Genomic DNA, 18,172 nt, shown 5'->3' with positions numbered 1-18,172 from the left:
CGGGGGCCTGGAAGGTGAGGGGTCCTGCAAATGGCCGTGTAACCACCACCAAAGCACTGCAGGTTGGGTTGGGGGAGAGGAGAGAAGGCAGGAGGATGGGGGAGGTTAAGGACTCATCCCTGTTACTGCTTCTGCCACTCTGTGAGACACCAGTCCTCGGGTGGACTGGCCGGAGCCCAGGGTGCCTGTCACCGCCTCTGTCAACTCTGGTTTTGGGATTTCTCATGCCCAGCTACCCCACAGGGATCTCCCCCAATCCTCACAGAGCCCTGAAGCCCCTGGTGGGCATGTGGAGAACTGCACCTGGCCACCTCCTGTGAGAGTAGAGTCCTCAGGAGCCCTGATTCAGGTCCCCTATCAAGAGCATCCCACGCATTCCCATTTCATCTTCCAGCAGGAACATCGGCCTCCTTTTGTATGAGGAAACCAAGGGTTGTAGAAGCATCTGAATCCAGATCAGGCTGACCACAGGGCCCTCAGCCACGTTTGCTGACCGGCAACTCAGTGCCACGCACCTGCTAGATCTTCCCAGCCATCTGCATGCAAACATTTGTAGCGATACTTCTTGTGATGGTTTGTTTCACATTTCTTCTAGCCAGACAGGCTGCTCCACGAGCTGAGGGGAGGCAGACCACCTTTTCTCTGCTGTTTCCCTAGCACCTGGCACAGCACTGCGAACACAGTGCGTGCCCAGTAAATGTTTCTTGGTGCAATGACGGGAGGGTAGAGATACAAGGTACAGACTCTGAGCTCAATTGGTTCATAAATAAGATACTGTAATACTTTGGGGTAAATCTGTCCTGGAGTAAGCATGGGGTGCTGAGGCTGCAGGAAGGGCCCAGTATTCAGGGGAGGAGTCTTAGAGGAAGTGAGATTAAGGCAGTAAGAGTAGGCAGGCAGAGGGATGGGAAGGTGGAAAGAGTATGGCAGGAAGGAAAGGGCCCCGGGTGTGAGGATGCACGGCTGGGAAGGTGCTGCTTAGTTTGGCTGGGGCTCAGAGTCAGGGAGTAGACAAAGCAGAAAGAGGGGGCCTTGCAGGCATGCCCAGACGTCTGTCCTGAAGGCAGTGGGAGCCCTGGAAGCATCTGGCAGGAGAGTGACACGACTGGGTTGCTCTTCTGGGTAAGCTCCCCCTGCTACAGCGTGGAGGACATGCTGGAGGGAGAATATGACTGTGGCCACTGGAAAAGGCTTTGCAGCGATCTGGGGGAGTCATGACAGTGGCTTGGAGCAGCACAGCAAAGAGGGGATAAGTATATGAACCTAGGGGTACTTTGCAGACAGATTTAGCACTATGAAGTTGATTTGGTGACTCTCATCCAGGGGTGATCTGCCCTCACCAAAGGAAGATCTGGCCATGTGGAGGCACTTTTGGTTGTCACAACTGGGCAGAGAGGAGTTGCTATCACATCTGGTGGATAGAGGCCAGGGATGCTGATAAACACCCGGTAATGCACAAGACAGCCCCCCATAACAAAGAGCCATCCAATCCAGCAGGTCAACAGTGTCTAGGCTCAGAACCCCGAGTTGACTGGCCTGGGAGGAGAGAAGAATGTCCATCCACTGGGACGGGAAACGGAAAAAAAAGTTAATCCCAGAGAGAGGAAGGTGGTGCTGGCAAAGGGAGACAGTGAAAGCTGTGTGGTGTGTGATGTCCAGCAAGCAATCAGAGCTGAAATGTTTATCTGCAACAGCCTAGAGCAAACTCATGCACAGGTGCAGGAAACGTGAGGCACAGACAGGTTAACTCCCTAGCCCACTACCATGCAGCTCGCCCTGTCCTTCTGTGACCTCCAGGCCTCAAAGTCAAGGCTCCTGTGTACCTGGATCAGAAGGGCTGGGAGGACCACACGGCTCCATCCAGCAGAGCTCTGGAGCCCAAGGAGGGAAGAGAAGGTGGGCAGACCTTTCCCCATGGAAATCTCCACATGTGGATTCCTGACCCCTCCTGGGTGACATTTTCCAGGCGGTTAATACCAGGGTCCAGCTGCACCTCTGGGAAAGAGCTTGTCCTCCTCCCAAGGCCTCTCAGGCACAGCAGGAGCCTCAATTCCATCCTCCACCCTGCAAACACAGGTGACATCGTAAAGAGCCACTTTCCGTTCAACAACAGCTAGTAATGTGACAGCCACTGTTCTCAGTGCTTTACACATATTAACTCCTTTAATCCTCACAATGATCCTCATAATTATTCCCATTTTACAGATGAGGGAACTAAGGCACAGAGAAGTTAAGTAATTTATGCAAGACCACAGAGCCTATGTGTAATGGTGGAGCCAAGGTCTGAACCCAGACAATCTGGCTCTAGAGTCTGGGCTCTTAGCCTCCATCACACTACCTTTCCAACACGCTGGATGTAGCTGTGCCACACCCCCACACAAGGCAAGGGCTCAGGAAGGAAGGGGTGCTCGGCAGAGAGCAGGGCAGGGGGATACCTCCCAGTGCGTACTGTTTATGGGAGTCCCGGTAGCTGCCCCCACGCTCACTTCCTCTGAGATCGCCAGCCCCAAACCAGCTGCACCTTCACTCTCGGACCAACTCTATTCTCTCCAACCCTCACATAAATGGATGGGGTGTCCACTGTGCAGCTGAGAACCGCCAGGGCCATTCTGCAAAGGAGCGGCCAGAACAAGGGCTGCCCCCAGGAACTCTCTGGGGGCCACTACATGAGAGCCACTGAACACAAGTGTGACCCCTGCAGGGTCTGGGGTCAGGATGCCCCCTTCCCCACATCCAGCTCTGGGCTGGGCTGGAGGGCAGCGTGCCTGAAGTACAGAGGGAAGGTGGCTTGACAGCCAAGGCCTCAAGTCCACAGATCCTGAACCTCGCTGGAGGGAAACCCATCCGGGAGGGCATGGGAGAGGAAAATGCCAGCTGGGATCTGTGGAAGCAGAAACAAGCCCAGGGGTTCTACCCCAGACCCCCAGCTCCTACCCAGGGCCTGCGGCTGCAGACAGGCTATTCTGGGAAGCTGAGGCTGAGGACCCAGCAGTCCCCAGATTCCTCTTTCCAGGAGAGTGTGTGGCCAGGCGGCTTTGCTGTCATCTTTTCTGGAACCCTCCAGGTTCTGGCACATCATGCTTCTGCCAAGGGCTGTGAGCTGCTTTTAGCACCCGTCACTCCCAATCACAGCCACTCACCTGCCAGCCCAGCACGGGCAACAGGAGGGACAAGAGCAGGCCAGGCTGCCAGCCCTGCACCCTGCTGTCAGGTGGCCCCTGCGCCTGACCCTGCAAAACTAGCCCCAGGTCAGGGGCGGGGAGGCAGGGGCTTCAGAATCAAGCTCAGTCCTTGCTCCTCAGCCCGGACACACCACCCTTTGCCGCCCCCAGGCCTGGCAATTTCTGCTCCATGGGATCAGACAGCATGGGAGGTTGTTCATCTCATTCCCACACACCACGGGGAGGGAGGCTTGTGTCCCAGCCTCCTGGGGGCAGAGCTGTCCCTTCCTTCTGAGTGTCTGCTCTATGGGAAACCATGAGCTCTGGAGGAGCAGAACCACAGAAAGGGGCTGGGTACAGGGAGAGGGTGCTGTGTGCAAGGGAAAGGAGCTGCAGTACAGAAGTCTTCAGTCCGGCCCACCGGCAAGGAAGCCCACCAGCTTGGGGAGGCACAGGGTGGTGGCAGCCAGGTGGTACAACGGGAAACGTCCTGGGCTGGCAGCCAGGAGTCCCGGGTTCAAGTCCTGAGTGCTGCTCCTCACTTGCTCTGTGATGTTTGGCCAGTCCCCTGTCTCAGTTTCCCCAGCAAAAATTCTCCAAGACATGAGTGTTTGTTTAAAACCTCTGGATGGTGTTGGTGAAAACACGGATTACCCGGCCTGTCCCAGGGACACCAGTTGTAGGTCTGGGGTACCCTCTAGGAATCTGCATTTTAAGCAAGTGTCTCAGCTCCGAGGATGCCGATGACATTTTGCAGATCACCTTGTGAGAAGCACCGATGCAGGTCAGCAGGAAGAAACGGGGCAGCCACTGAGGAAGGGACGGATGAGGTGCACTGCCCCAAGGCGTGCCCAGGGCTACATCAGCCCACTCTGACAAAACCTGAGGCTCTAGCCATAAGACAGGGCCCAGCAGGTACCCTACCCTGTGGGCTGGCACCACCACTGCAGGCCTTTCAGGCAACTCCGGGCAGCATAACACACACTGCTTTTCACTTCTTATTGCCCCTTTTGGTTTTTCTTCTAGAATTCTAGTAAGTCCCTCTCATTTTCTCCTCTGCCTCCTTTCCCCCCATTTCAGGAAACTTTTGGGAGCTCCTGCCTTGCCCCAGCACTCTGAGGCATTTTGTGACAATTTGAGGGTGGGGACTGTGCCCTCTGCAAGTCTGCACACCTGGGGCCTGCATATGCCCTGCCTGGCCCCATCAGCTCCACCAGCAACACTGAGGCTGCCGCTGCCCCACGGTCCAGGCAGGCCGAGCCATCCTGCCCTAGGGAGGCAAACTCCACTGGCATAGGGAGGTCCAGAGTCGTCAATGATCCAAGAAACCCAAGCCAGCTCCAGGAGGGCACTGGTGGCAGGTACAGGCATAGGTTTCAAATCCTGATGCTTCTTAGCTGGGTGACCTTGGGCAAGGTACTACTCTGCACCTCAGTCTCCTCTTCTGTAAATAGCATGATGATAATACTAGTGTGGATTGAGCACTTACTGCATGCCTGGCTCTTTACTAAGCACTTTATACATAGGAACCCATTTCATCCTTCCACCACTCCTACGTGCAGATGCCCCATCTCTCCATTTTATAGATGTGGACACTGAGACATGAAGATGTCGAGAAACTTGCTTCTTTACTAAGCACTTTATACATAGGAACCCATTTCATCCTTCCACCACTCCTACGTGCAGACGCCCCATCTCTCCATTTTATAGATGTGGACACTGAGACATGAAGATGTCGAGAAACTTGCCCCAGGCTGTCGCATGGCTTGTAAGTGACGTAACTCACGCTCTGGCTTCACAGCTCAGGTTCATAACCACCATACTCTACTGATATTGACTCTATTACGTGCACCTCATACAGTTAGCGGCGAATTAAACGAGCCACTTGGAACATTAGTTGTACGTGATAAATGCACACAAAGGTGGCAGTGGATATTACTGTTATTATTTGCCTAACACTTTTTTTTTTTCCCCAGAGCAGGAGACGCTCTGGCTTCACAGCTCAGGTTCATAACCACCATACTCTACTGATATTGACTCTATTACCTGCACCTCATACAGTTAGCGGCGAATTAAATGAGCCACTTGGAACATTAGTTGTACGTGATAAATGCACACAAAGGTGGCAGTGGATATTACTGTTATTATTTGCCTAACACTTTTTTTTTTCCCAGAGCAGGATTTTTTAGCCTGGATGAGCCAGAAAAATGTACCCACTCTTGGTTTTATCTTCATGGGGTTGGTCAGGACAGTTTAGGATTGTATAAGATGGAGCCTAAGAGAGCAATTCCTGTTCCCAGCTCTCCAGAAATTGTACCAAAATAGCACACCTAGGAGCACACTTCTCGAGTCTCCAAGTAGGTGGCTGTTTGAGCAGCTGGATGCCTCCTTTCCCCCTTGCAAGGGGGCACTGATGTCCATCCCTATCTTCCCAGAGCCGAGGGCTGAGGTGGGGTGGGGAGACTGCTCTTCAGCCTCCATATGGGGACTTGGCGGGCATTTCAAAGAGCCTGGGAGGTGGGTTGGCCACTCTAGGCAGAAGCTGCTTGCTTCCCATCAGAGACTCCCAGGAGCTCTATTCTTAGGGTGCTTTCTCTTGCTTTTAACTTTGCCATCTTCCAGAGGTACCATGCACAAAAGCAACCCTGCATGGCTGTAATTTACACATCACGTCGCTTGCACACAGCACAGTCCACCCCCTTCAACTCGCTCCCACACACACACATTCCCCCAGCCCGCCCTGCAGACATGGCTTCTGCATCGTCCCACCTCCTTCCACTCATTCTCCAGGAGGAAAAAGAGAAATGTGAAATTGACAGAGGAAGGGAAAGTGGGGATGGGGTGGGGAACTTCAGTGAAATCCAAGCTTTGGAACTTCCCCAATTCCAGGCTGGTCATCACTTCTGCTTGGCGGTCCACATTGCCATGGCAACAGCCCAGCTGTGGCCAAATGCCCTAGCTTGCCACCCAACCTGGGAGTGCCCCGCATGAGCCACTTACTGTGATGGTGTTTTCCTTGCTTTGCTTTTTGCCTGGTGACGAGGATCCCAGATTCTGGGGAGAGAGGTAAGAAACACTGTCAAAGCTATTCTCCATATTGGACTTTTTTTTTTTCCCCATTCAGGTTTCCTGAGGGATTGGTTAAGCGCCCTGTAACTCCTAAGTCACCATATTCTGGGCCAGGGCAGGCAGGAATGTTTTTGACTTCATGCTGCTCCTGTGCTGGCTCTCAGGCTGGAGGAAGCCTCCTGCACAGGCTCTGAGAGAACTGCTCCAAACCAGGTCTGTCCTCCTCTCCTCGCAGTCTGTGATTTAGGGAGTTAACCCCTCCACTGCCCTCTGCTGGTAAACAGTTCAGCATGCTGCCTGCTGCTGGAAGTGGCAGAATCCACTGGGGAGTAGAGAGTTAAGGCAGATTGCAGGCCACCACCTCCTGGCACTGAGGACTCAGCACATGACATTTTACTCTGAAACCCTCAGGTTCAAAACATCAAACCCTAAATACACATAATGTGCACTGGGGTGCTGCTCGGTCACCTCCATGACGTGCTGCTCTCCCAATCCTGTGAGCCAGGAGGGACTTCTCGGCCACACCGAGTTTTAGCTTGCATTCAGTCTTTGGATTGCCTTTTTATGTCTTCCCTGTTGCAGCAAGAAAACCAGAGTCCCAAGAACTCTGAACCCACAGGTCCTCAGCAGCTTGCCAAAGGGCTGTTCTGGCAGAGAAAATTAAGGATTGCCAGCTGAAAATGCCACAAAAGAGAATGCTCAATTCCAGGTCTTCATTGTTCCATTAGCAATTATGTTAGAGATTCGATACCAGAGGTTCCTGAGCAGGACCTGTGAGGTCTCCTGTTCTGAGCCACACAACACACTGGAAAGCAGGCTTACCCCTAGGGCACTGTGGGCAACCGTCATACATGTGCCCGGGACTCAAGCACAGTCTTACACTATCTTTGGTGGAAAGTAGGGAAGAGGCTGTCACTTTATAGATAAAGCCCAGAAAAAAAGCATGGAGGGGTTCTCCAGTGAGCCCAGGCCCCCTGGCCCCCAGGCCCCCAGGCCAGCACAACCCTGAACAGCCTGGCAGGATGAGTCCTGCTCAGGAAGCCATCAGTGAATCACGCTAAGCAGTGATCTTGATGGTGTCCCTGCCATGGTCTCACTCTGACTCCCCTGCAGTTCTACTTTGGCTGGGGATAAAGTCAGCTTATGAAAATGAATATCATTAGAGATCTAGAGAAAAGAACCTCAGAGATCATCCATGTCACAGAAAAGAAAATGATTACTAGCTTTGAGAGCCAGGCCAAGGAATCTGACTTCTTTGAGCCTCGGTTTCACCATCTGTAAAATGGGTTGTTATCACTGGACCTCAGGCTTTGAAGTGTATCAGAATTAACTGAGGAAAGCACACAAAATAGAATCCCAGCTGCACCCCCCAGCAGGTCCCAGGTGGGGCCAAACCCTCCAATGCAGAACCTGAAGACCTCGCTTGGAGGCACACCGATTTGATCTACCTTCTGTCATTTTATCATTTTATCTATTTATGGCAACTCCTCTAGCAGCCCCAACAGGCTCCGGGGCCATGTCAAGCTTGTGACCAACTATAGCTTCCACAGACATTTAAATCCATTACTCATTCAGCTGACCCACCCTGGACCCTCCCAAGATATCAGCTCTTCCCCAGGGCACTTGCCAAAATTGCCCGGGGAGGAAGGCGGACTGAGGCTGCTTGGCTGGGGCTCCAGTGCCAGTCTCCCAGGAGAAGAGATGGGGGCAGAAGTCTTTCCACAGGTTCAACCATGAGGAGACACTGGCCAAGCCAATGCATGCCAGGAAGGGGGAAGGGTAGCCTTTGGGATGGATTCTGTAGTTTGCAGGAGTCTCCCTGTCATGGACACACGTCACCACCACCACTGTGTTCCCACTGCAGCCCACTGGGGAGGGCAACCTGCACTCCAGCAGCCTCGACGACAGCCCTGGAGACTACACATCGCTGCTGGCGGTGATGAGGAAGAGGATGAGGCGGATAACTGTAAGAGGGAGGAAGCGCTGCAAGAGCTACCGAGTGCTCGTCCACCACGGCAGGCACCAGGGTCAGCACTTGAACTACTTAATCTCACTGAATCCTTACAACGCCTGCCAGTTAAATGGCACCAACTCTGTTGTACAGATCATGAACTGCTACCGAGTGCTCGTCCACCACGGCAGGCACCAGGGTCAGCACTTGAACTACTTAATCTCATTGAATCCTTACAACGCCTGCCAGTTAAATGGCACCAACTCTGTTGTACAGATCATGAACCGAAGCTTACAGAAGCTAATGTGTTCAAGTCACAAGGCTAGGAAATAGAGGAACCCACGTCCGCATAACTCTTTCCTCTATCTTCTGCCATCTCTCCACTTTGAGACCTGGGACAGGATCTTGTTTTCCAGCTGTCTTTGCAGGGGGTACAAAAAGATCTCCATCATCCACATTCAGTCATCTCGGGACCACTGTGTATAAGACTTTGTGGAATGAGGCTGGACACAGAGGTCCCTCTTCCTCCCTATAACTTGGGCCAGGACAGGAATACAAGTAATGCGTCGAGGGTTCGGATCCCACATACAGACCGGTTCCCGCTCACTGGCTGAGCGAGGTGCGGGTGCAACACCGAGGGTTGCGATCCCGTTGCCGGTCACGAAAAAAGACAAAAAGGAAAAAAAAAAAAAGGGGCATGGAAAGATTTATACTATCTTTCAATTCTACTTTTCTATGCTCTTTCTGAAGTACCCTCATACATTCTGAAATAGCTGCATTTAAAATATGTGAGAAATTTGTTTTAAATAATCCAGCAGGGGGAGGGGAGTCAGGGCAGGAAATTGGAGCATAAATGAAAGAAAATTGGCCGAATGCTGGGTAATCCTTGAAGCTAAATGACAGGTCCGTGATACTTTATCACTGTATTCCTTCTACTTTTGTAAAGGTTTGCAAATGCTCTTAATACACTAAAAAAAAATTTCCTTTGCCTATGGTTGCAGACACTCCTTTTCCTCCATTTATTTTTTAACCCCCCCTCTCCCCACCAGCCTGGTGTCCTGACCCTACCTGGGCAGCCCTGCTGTCACCCTAAGGACCACCGGTGGGTGGAAATGCACAGAAAGTGCTTGGCAAACTGTAGTGGGTCACTCACAACTGACTCAGCAAGTCACTGTTCCTAATGTCTTCTCAGCCCTGTTTCCTCCCCCTGCAAATAATCCCCTTTGGCAAGTGGGATCCTGTATAAAACCCCTCCATGGCCTCCCAGTGCTGTCAGGATAAACAGGATCAAACATGAGATCCTCATGATATAAAGACCATGCAGGGTCCTCAACTTCTATCCCCCACAGCCCCCACCCCAATTTAGTAAGCCACAGCCACTCTCAGCCTCTATGGGTTCTTTGAAAGCACTGGGCTCCTCCAGGGATCTGCATATGCTGTTCTCTCTACCTGGAATTCTGTTCCCCAGCCCCCACCTCTTGGCAAGCTAAACCCTTGCTCATCTTTCCAGTCTCAGAATAAGAATCTTTTCTTAAGGAGTCCACTCTTGACACTTCCAACACCAGCCACCACCAGGCTAGGTCCTCATAGCACACAGTTCTTCCAGCCCTCATCACTGCTGAACATGTGGAATCATTTTTCTAATAAACTTCTCCCACACCAGCTATAAACCTCCATCAAGGCAGGAGCTATATCTGTCGATGTCTCAGTGCCTGGAAAAGATGTAAATGCTTAACAGAACACGTGTTATTGAGTTGAGGGGCATGGGGTGGTAGAGACTGAGCTTCTCACCTCTCTCTCTGCCTTAAACTCCATCCTCCAGTGGGTCCCTTCAGTTTACAAGCACTTACTTCCATTTTCTTTCCTCTCTCCTGTGTCTAAAGATAGTCTTCCTAGGGAAGCTCATGGGAAGCCAGAACAATTGAAAGGTGAATCACAAAAGGTCCTGGCACTGGTGGGCAGGAAGGAAGGGGACCGGTGAGGGCTTGCTTCTGCAAAGGCTGGCAAGACTATTAGCCTTTGATCCCTCACCCTGCCCCCAGTCAGGTGGACCCTATTTATCTATACCCAGGCAGCCTGCCCCAGGGCTGCAGAACCTAAACCCTCCACTGGGTGGCACCAGATCCCCACCACCTGTGCCCATCCGCCCAAGTCTCCTGAGCTGGGCAAAGTGACTGATGGGCACCCAACCACTGGTTCTACCCATGACAGAGCACAGTGAGGCTTCCATGAAAATTAGGAATGCCTGTCCCCTCTTCCCAACATTCCAACCTTCCTGATTAGCTCACTCAAGGAGGCACAGCTAGCAGGCAGCAGAAAGAGAACACAACAGGCCTTTCAGAGTCTTTCAGTGTGAGTTCTATCACTGTGACCTTGAACAAGCCATTTTACCCACCCCACACCCTGCATTTCAAATGGGCATGTGTTCTATTCCTCACTCCTTCATTCATGTTTCAATTGCAACTAAGTGTAATTATTATGAGTAATAATTGACACCCGGGGACGGTAGGAATAAACCACTCTGCTGTAGATAGTTGGGGATCTCTCTGCAAACACCAGACCTTCTTAATCTATGTTCAGCCTTTAGTTAGCACCTTTTTGGATAAGCAGTTTCATACGTTCACAAACTAGGATAAAAAGTAGTAGCTTTTGTATCCAAATGTTACCCTAAAAGAATGACATTCTAATACCACCTAGAAGGAGGGTGTTCTACAAACTAGGATAAAAAGTAGTAGCTTTTGTATCCAAATGTTACCCTAAAAGAATGACATTCTTTTATTTATTTTTTTTTTTGGTCTTTTTCCATGTCCGGCAACGGATCACAACCCTCAGTGTCGGATCACAACCCTCAGTGTCGCCCCCGTACCGGACCGGGGACCGGCAACGGGATTGCAACCCTCGGTGTTGCTCCCGCGCCTCGCTCAGCCAGTGAGCGGGAACCGGTCTGTATGTGGGATCCGAACCCTCGGGTGGGAGCGCCGCCGCGCTTCCCAAGCGGCGCACTATCCAGTGCACCACCGGGCCGGCCCTAAAAGAATGACATTCTAATACCATGTAGAAGGAGGGCTTTCTGCTTCACAGTTCTGGGAACTGGTGGACAAATGCATGCTTGCCCTCTCCATGCCCTGCATTATTTATTTTTGTTACCCTGATGATACCTCAACCCTCAAGGTGATCATCCTGAAAGAACCCTTAGTCAAATCTGCCTGTCTAGGTGTCACTGCCTACCCAGGACTGGGTCTCTGGAGCGCATTATTTATTTTTGTTACCCTGATGATACCTCAACCCTCAAGGTGATCATCCTGAAAGAATCCTTAGTCAAATCTGCCTGTCTAGGTGTCACTGCCTACCCAGGACTGGGTCTCTGGAGTTGGCCTTTCCTGAATCCCCAATATAAGTACTTCCCTTCTAGCTTTTACTTTTTAAAATAAAAATTTATATCAGTCCTCTATAAAAGTAAAATGTATTTATTTTAGGAAATTTGAAAAATAGTGAAAAGTAAAAGAAAAACAGAAATTACCCATGATTTTGGACCTAGGTTTCTCAACCTCAGCACAACACACATTTTCAAACTGGATAATTCCTGGCTGTGAGGAGCTGTCCTGTGCATTGCAGGATACTTAGCAACACCCCTGGCATTTACTACTAGATGCCAATAGCACCCCCACCCACGTGTGATGATCAAAATGTCTCCTGGTTGAGAACCACAGTCTTAGATGCAGACAGAACCACCATAAATGCTCAAGTTTATTTTTCTTCCAGTCATTTTTCTTCCCGTAAGAATAGATTTCCTATTCCCAAATAAGACTGACTATACATGCAGCCTGTGCTCTGCTTTTCCTACTCAATGTTATGTTATGAGCATTTTCCCAAACCATTAAAATTTTCTTCAGAAGAATGCTCTTAATGGCTGCATAATATCATTGGCTGGCTATGTCCAGTGCCATAATCCATTTTACCCATCCCCTGTTGCTGGACAATTAGGTTGGATCCAATGTTCCAGTGCTGCAAATAATGCTTGAGTGAACAGCCTTACATATAAATCAGAATCCTTGAGTCTATTCCAAGAAGAGATACTGGAAGAGAAATTCCTGTGTCAAAGGCTTACAATGCACACTGTTAAATCAGCTTTTGAGATATGAGTTATACCAGTATGCTTTGTTTAAATGGTTGAGTGAGAACTTTGTAGCATTTCTGGAGGCAGGTGTAGGGAGTGATGTTCTGTTAAGGAACAAAGAATGATTTGGGGGGTGGGGAACTGTTTGCAATATTCTTCCTGATGATGTCCAGCTTTTCTTGTTGTTAAACCACAGCAGAACTTGGGCTGATGTCTTCAGAAACACTCTCAAGTCAGGTGACAAATGTCTATCACTTTAAACAGATTGACAGAAGCTGTGTTGAGAAGGCTGTTTGGGGGCTCAGCAGGAAACACACAAAGCCAGGGTTGATTCATGATGGGTGACGTAAGCAGAAGAGAGAAGGGAACAGACACACAAGCTCTGTGCTACTAAGTCCGGATCCCCACGACTCAGCCTGGTCCCCAGGCCAGCAGCATCACCATCTCCTGGGGGCTGGCTGGGAATACAGAACCTCAGGCCCCACTTAGACCTTCTGGATCAGAATCTGCATTCTAACAAGAGGCCCTGGTGACTCGGAAGTCCACCAAAATTTAAGAAGTCCTGACATACACTGATGTTCGAATTCTTTTCCAGAGTTAACAGAACTGAATCTGAGCCCAATACTCAGCTTTGTGAAAGAATAATGTTTCCAAAAATTAACACTCTTGCCTATATTAAAACTGAGTGTCCCATTTTAGCCAATTGTACTAACAGACCACAGGGTCTTTCAGTGACTGGCACATATAAGCCACTGTATAAGCAGCTATTGCTACCATTAACATCAGCAATATTATCACCATGATCATTGTTAACTGTCACTGTCATCATCATCATCACCAACACCCCTGGGGTCTGGCATTTTATTTCCTGGAAAATGTTGGTGGAGTGTGGAAGCTTCATTAAGAACATCTTCTTGGTAACTTATGGGTAGACTAAATTAGACTAGTCCTTGATTCCTTAGATGCAGCTTAATTCCATTGCAAAAACTATGGGACCTGGCATCCAAGTCCAGTCTGACCATGGAGTGACCGTGTGACCCTGTACAAGTCACCTGACTGGTCTGAGCTGCAGTGACCTCATGTATAACATGGGAAGGGAACCGACCCCTCCCTCACACATTCGCACAAGTGTCAACTGAGATGGTGATGAGGAAGCAGTTTGGGGATCTTAAACGTACTCCCATTTCTTCCATCCCATCGCTATCTGTGCTCGCTTAGCAAACGAGATGATCAAATTTTACTAACGTCCATTCTGAGTAAAGTCAAGGATGGGAGGGGTCAGGTAGAGAAAAGAAAACGGGCCCAGTCCATCCATCCTCTTAAAGTGATGGGAAACCTAGACTCCAGAGAGCGAAATAGAACCCTTGGCCCTAACACTGAACACTAGAATGACTCAGATACACCAAACACTTTCTACGTGGGTGCAGAGCTGGGCTGTAGCCACCTGGACTCCCATGTCATACCCATCTTCAATAAAGCCTTCCTGGGCCTGCATAAGCAGCTACCCCTACACCTCCCTTAGCGGGACCCCTTACCTGGGAATCAACGGTGGATTTTCGGACACTCATGTGGGCAGTCTCTGCGGGGTGCGCTGGGGTCCCTGACGCGTGGTATCCATTCACTGTGGGGACAGAGACATGGCTCAGATGCTTTGCGGCCATGGATGGGCACCCCCAAGTGCCGGCCATCGCAGTGGCTTCTCCCACTCCTTCCCTGGTTCTGGGAGGTCTTGCATGGCTAGGACTCTCTCTCAGGACCTTGTATCTGAGAGCTGGAAATGGGTTGGGAGCATCTCTCTAATCCTCAGCACCCAAATTACTAAACTCCCAGGGGACAGAGTTTCTTCCTGAACCCAAGAGCAAAAGGAATGTGCTTAACACAAGGTGAGGTTGTCACAGTCTAGCTGCCATTGCTGCAAATGCCCATCAGCTGTGGTCACAGGTGCCGATCAAGGGTCCAGTCTCTTTCTCTACAGAGTCAGGTGGTCCCTCCACCATCTTCCTACAACTTCTCTACCCTCACCCTCAGAGCAGTGTGATGTGGGCATAATGGAAGGGGGAATGGATTTATTGGTTGCCATGAAACTTGGTTCTGCCAATCATAGCCAGATGATCATATGCACAGCTTTTTTGAGTCACAGTTTTCCTAAAATTAAAAAAAAAAAAAATCTGAGGTGCTCAAGTTCCACCCCTGTGACTTTATGTCTCTTGGGGGACACTCTCTCAAGTTCCCAATGGGAGCTGATAAACTTCCTTTCCACAGGGCTGGGAGAGCCCTGATTTGTAGTGTCTGCCGATTTCTGTGGCATGAATACTCCTGCCATAGCCGGTTTCAAGCCCCCAACACCATCACATGCTCCTGACATCATGAATTCACACTGAGGCCCATTCAATCTCAGTTCCCAGAGGTGGGGGTGCTCTTGCACAGATACAGTTACGTGAGCTAAGGGGAGCAGTTTCTCCTCAGTGAGCCTCAGCTTCTGCACCTGTAAAATGGGGATAATTCTACCTAGTCTCCAAAACTACTTCGTTGGTGTGACACTCCCACGAGGCAATCATTGCAAAAGAGATCTATAAATTACAAAGTACTTCATTTAAAAAAAAAAGGCTGCAATGAAGGAGGGGAGGGCTGCCACTTCTGTTCCTGAATCTAGTCCCCATGAACCATAAGCGTGCATGATCTCTGGAGACCAGGAAAGCATGCCACCCTCATGCCCCAGGCTTGGAGGAACTGCCGATACATATATACAGTGCAGATCAAGATATACAAGCTGATGTCTAGCTCACGACTCTTGAGAAAGCTCTGCAGTGTGGCAGGAAGCAAAGGAGAAAAAGGCTGGAAGTCACCAACACCTGCCAATCTGGAGTGGAGGTTAGCAATGGGCAGTGGGGTGATGAAGGCATCCCCCTGTGTGACCTTTTTCATGCTGGGGATGTATCCCATTCCCTACCCCTTGCATCGAAATATCCAAGGCCACCTGCTGGCAGAGCCATGCTCAGCAGCAAGCCTGTGGGCAGCAGGGGCTTCTCCCTGATCTGCAGGGTCTGCTCCATACTCTGGAAGAAAGACGGGCACACTCATGCCAAGAAAACAGAAAACTGAGTACGGAGCAGGCCCCTAGTGCAGTGGCTTGGGGACATAACAAGAAACAACGAATTAACCCTGTGTGGCCAGCTACAGGCCTGGTGCTCACCCACATCCCCCCAGGTGGCTGGCCAAATGCTGCTAACATCCGCCCAATAAAAAAGGCATCTTAAGAGGGGAGGCTGGGATTCCAACAGCAGCAGGGAGAACGCTGAGGGGACCGAGGAGAATCTACTCAGACTGGCATAAGCTACACCAGGAAAGGCATTAGATGGATGATAAACACACCCCACAATGAAGCAAAGCACTGGAGACACGGTATGATCAAGCAGCACAGTACAGGAATGATAACACACAAGAGCCGGGATGTCCAGAGACGGCCAGAGGAACCTCAGTGTACAACTTTCAGTCTAGCGCTGATTAACAGACAAAGACAGGGATGCAGAAGATCTGAATCATTTCATTTAAGAGCTGATGGAAATAGATGTATTAACGATCATATCCTACAAAGACAACATCTTTTGCCAAGAAGCCATGTAACATTAAAAAGCTGGCCCAACTTTCAGTCTAGCGCTGATTAACAGACAAAGACAGGGATGCAGAAGATCTGAATCATTTAAGAGCTGATGGAAATAGATGTATTAACGATCATATCCTACAAAGACAACATCTTTTGCCAAGAAGCCATGTAACATTAAAAAAGTTGGCTATACTTAAGCCACAAATAAAATGTCAATAAATGGCAAAAGGCATAAATAACACAGGCCACATTCTTTGACCAGAAAGTAATAAAAGCAAAATATTAATAATGAAAAAATAAATATACAAGGTCTCCAACTCTCAGATACTTGGAACTTTAAGAAAATGTGCTCTTTGGGCCGGCCCGTGGCTCACTCGGGAGAGTGCGGTGCTGTTAACACCAAGGCCACGGGTTCGGATCCCATATAGGGATGGCCGGTATGCTCACTGGGTGAGCGTGGTGCTGACAATACCAAGTCAAGGGTTAAGATCCCCTTACCAGTCATCTTTAAAAAAAAAAAAAAAGAAAGAAAATGCGCTCTAAAATAATCTCAGGTCAAAAAAGAATTTAAAACTGTAAAGAACATATAAAAATAAATGAGATAAGACCTGAAATATATTAGGAGGAAGATCCATAGCCTTAATTATTTCATTACCAAATGCAAAGGAACAAAAATAAATGGATTAAACATTCAACTTAAGATTTTAGAAAAATATTTAAAAGGCCAATAAAATAAACCAAAGGAAAACAGGAATATAAATGTGGCAACAGAAATTAATGAGTTAGTAAACAGGATAACATTAGCAACCTAGGGCTGGTTGTGTGTGTGTGTGTGTGTGTGTGTGTGTGTGAATGGGGGCAGGGGGAAGGTAGGCATTACAACAATAAAAAGAGCAGATGAGCCAGCCTAATTTAAGTGTGAGAGAGAACATAAATGCTCAGGATTAGGACTTGCAAAGAACATATAAGCACAACAAATGCATTAAAGATTGTTTTTAAATGCAAGAGCACATGATTTATAATTCTATTGTAATAAATACCAAGCTTCCGTAAAACTCGAATTATCAAAATGGTTTCAAGGGACACTAGAAACACCATAAAGGGCAAAACCTTTGAAAAATTCCCTCTCCCCCTATAGGCACTGAACCCAGATGGTTTTATGGGCAAATTCATTCAAACTCTCAAGAAAGACCTAGGCACAAACTGTACCAGAGCACAGAAACACATGGCAGTTTTGCCCACCCGTCTGTTTTACAAAGCCAACATTACCCTGGTCCTCAAATCTAACAGGCAAAGCAAAACTGAACCGCAGTTGAGTCTGATGACGAAAATGAAATACGTTTTTACCTGAGCAGGTAACCTGACACTATATTGAATGATACAGGGTTCCTGTGAACTAAGGTTGCTCCCCAGCTCCTGAGGGCAGAGGCTGTCCTCTGACCCCCACCCACTCCCTTCCCAGCACCTCAAAGTGCACACTCGATACGCTGTCTCCAGCTTCTGCCCCTGGCTCCCCCCTGGCTCACAGCCCGACATACTAACAGCAGCCAGGAACTATCTAATGCAGAGGCATTTTGCCCCTAATCCAATGCCTTGTTCTCACTTCAGTTCTGGTCTGTCAGCTGTTGGCTAATTACCACTCATGTCAAAGCAATTACTAGGAAAGAACAAATGATCTTCCATTCAACCATTTCTCCCCACACAGCAGCTCTCCTCTGACACCCTGTCTTGGTGCATTTTACTAATACTCCCAGGCATGTTCAGAAAACGTTATCAGTGGAGATTTGGACGGCCATGACCCACAAGTTCCTGGCAACTCGCACCCAGGAGCATTCTAAATTGGCCTTCCCCGTCCTCTGGGCTCCCAGCTCACTATGGGTCAGCCACAAAACAAATGAAGCCACAAGTGGTGTTTCTGGGGCCTCAGCTTCTGGGGAGCGGGGGGAATAAAGTTGGTCGAGCATCACTCATCACCATAGGGAACAAAATTCAGTTTGGGGATATGAGAAAAAATGTAAAATGCCAAACTCTGTTGTTTCTAAGTTAAAAAAAAAAAAAGGGAACAAAAAGCTCTATCTAGTAACCTTAGCAACTTGGAATATAAATACAAACACAGGCACCACAAATTTCATTCCACTTTATGGGCAGTTAAACAGATGGACAAAGAGAGGGCTTGGGAGATGCTTAATGAGAGGAGGGGACAGATGTCTGGATAGAAAGGAAGAGAAGGAGGTTGGGGTGAGGGGAAGAGGAAAGAAATGGGGAAAAGA

The 18,172-nt window shown here is 49.3% G+C and overlaps 1 protein-coding gene across 1 annotated transcript in view; it reads right to left on the bottom strand.

The window, feature by feature from the left end:
* Positions 1-6,161: 6,161 nt before the first annotated feature.
* LOC103590663 (growth arrest-specific protein 7-like) overlaps positions 6,162-18,172 on the bottom strand; it is a gene marked incomplete at its 3' end in the record, with an annotated part of 80,835 nt that continues 68,824 nt past the window's right edge. Inside the window, exons 4-5 of the mRNA XM_008572954.1 lie at positions 13,834-13,919; positions 6,162-6,215 (exon numbers count right to left, since the gene is read on the bottom strand). Of these exons, the coding sequence (XP_008571176.1) occupies positions 6,162-6,215; positions 13,834-13,919 (140 nt within the window). The remainder of the gene's footprint in view (positions 6,216-13,833; positions 13,920-18,172) is intronic.

This window comes from Galeopterus variegatus, unplaced genomic scaffold, assembly GCF_000696425.1.
Source record: "Galeopterus variegatus unplaced genomic scaffold, G_variegatus-3.0.2 Scaffold852, whole genome shotgun sequence".
Classification (NCBI taxonomy): Eukaryota; Metazoa; Chordata; class Mammalia; order Dermoptera; family Cynocephalidae; genus Galeopterus; species Galeopterus variegatus.
Note: the sequence above shows the minus strand (reverse complement) of the source record. Positions and strands in the feature narration are given on the sequence as shown.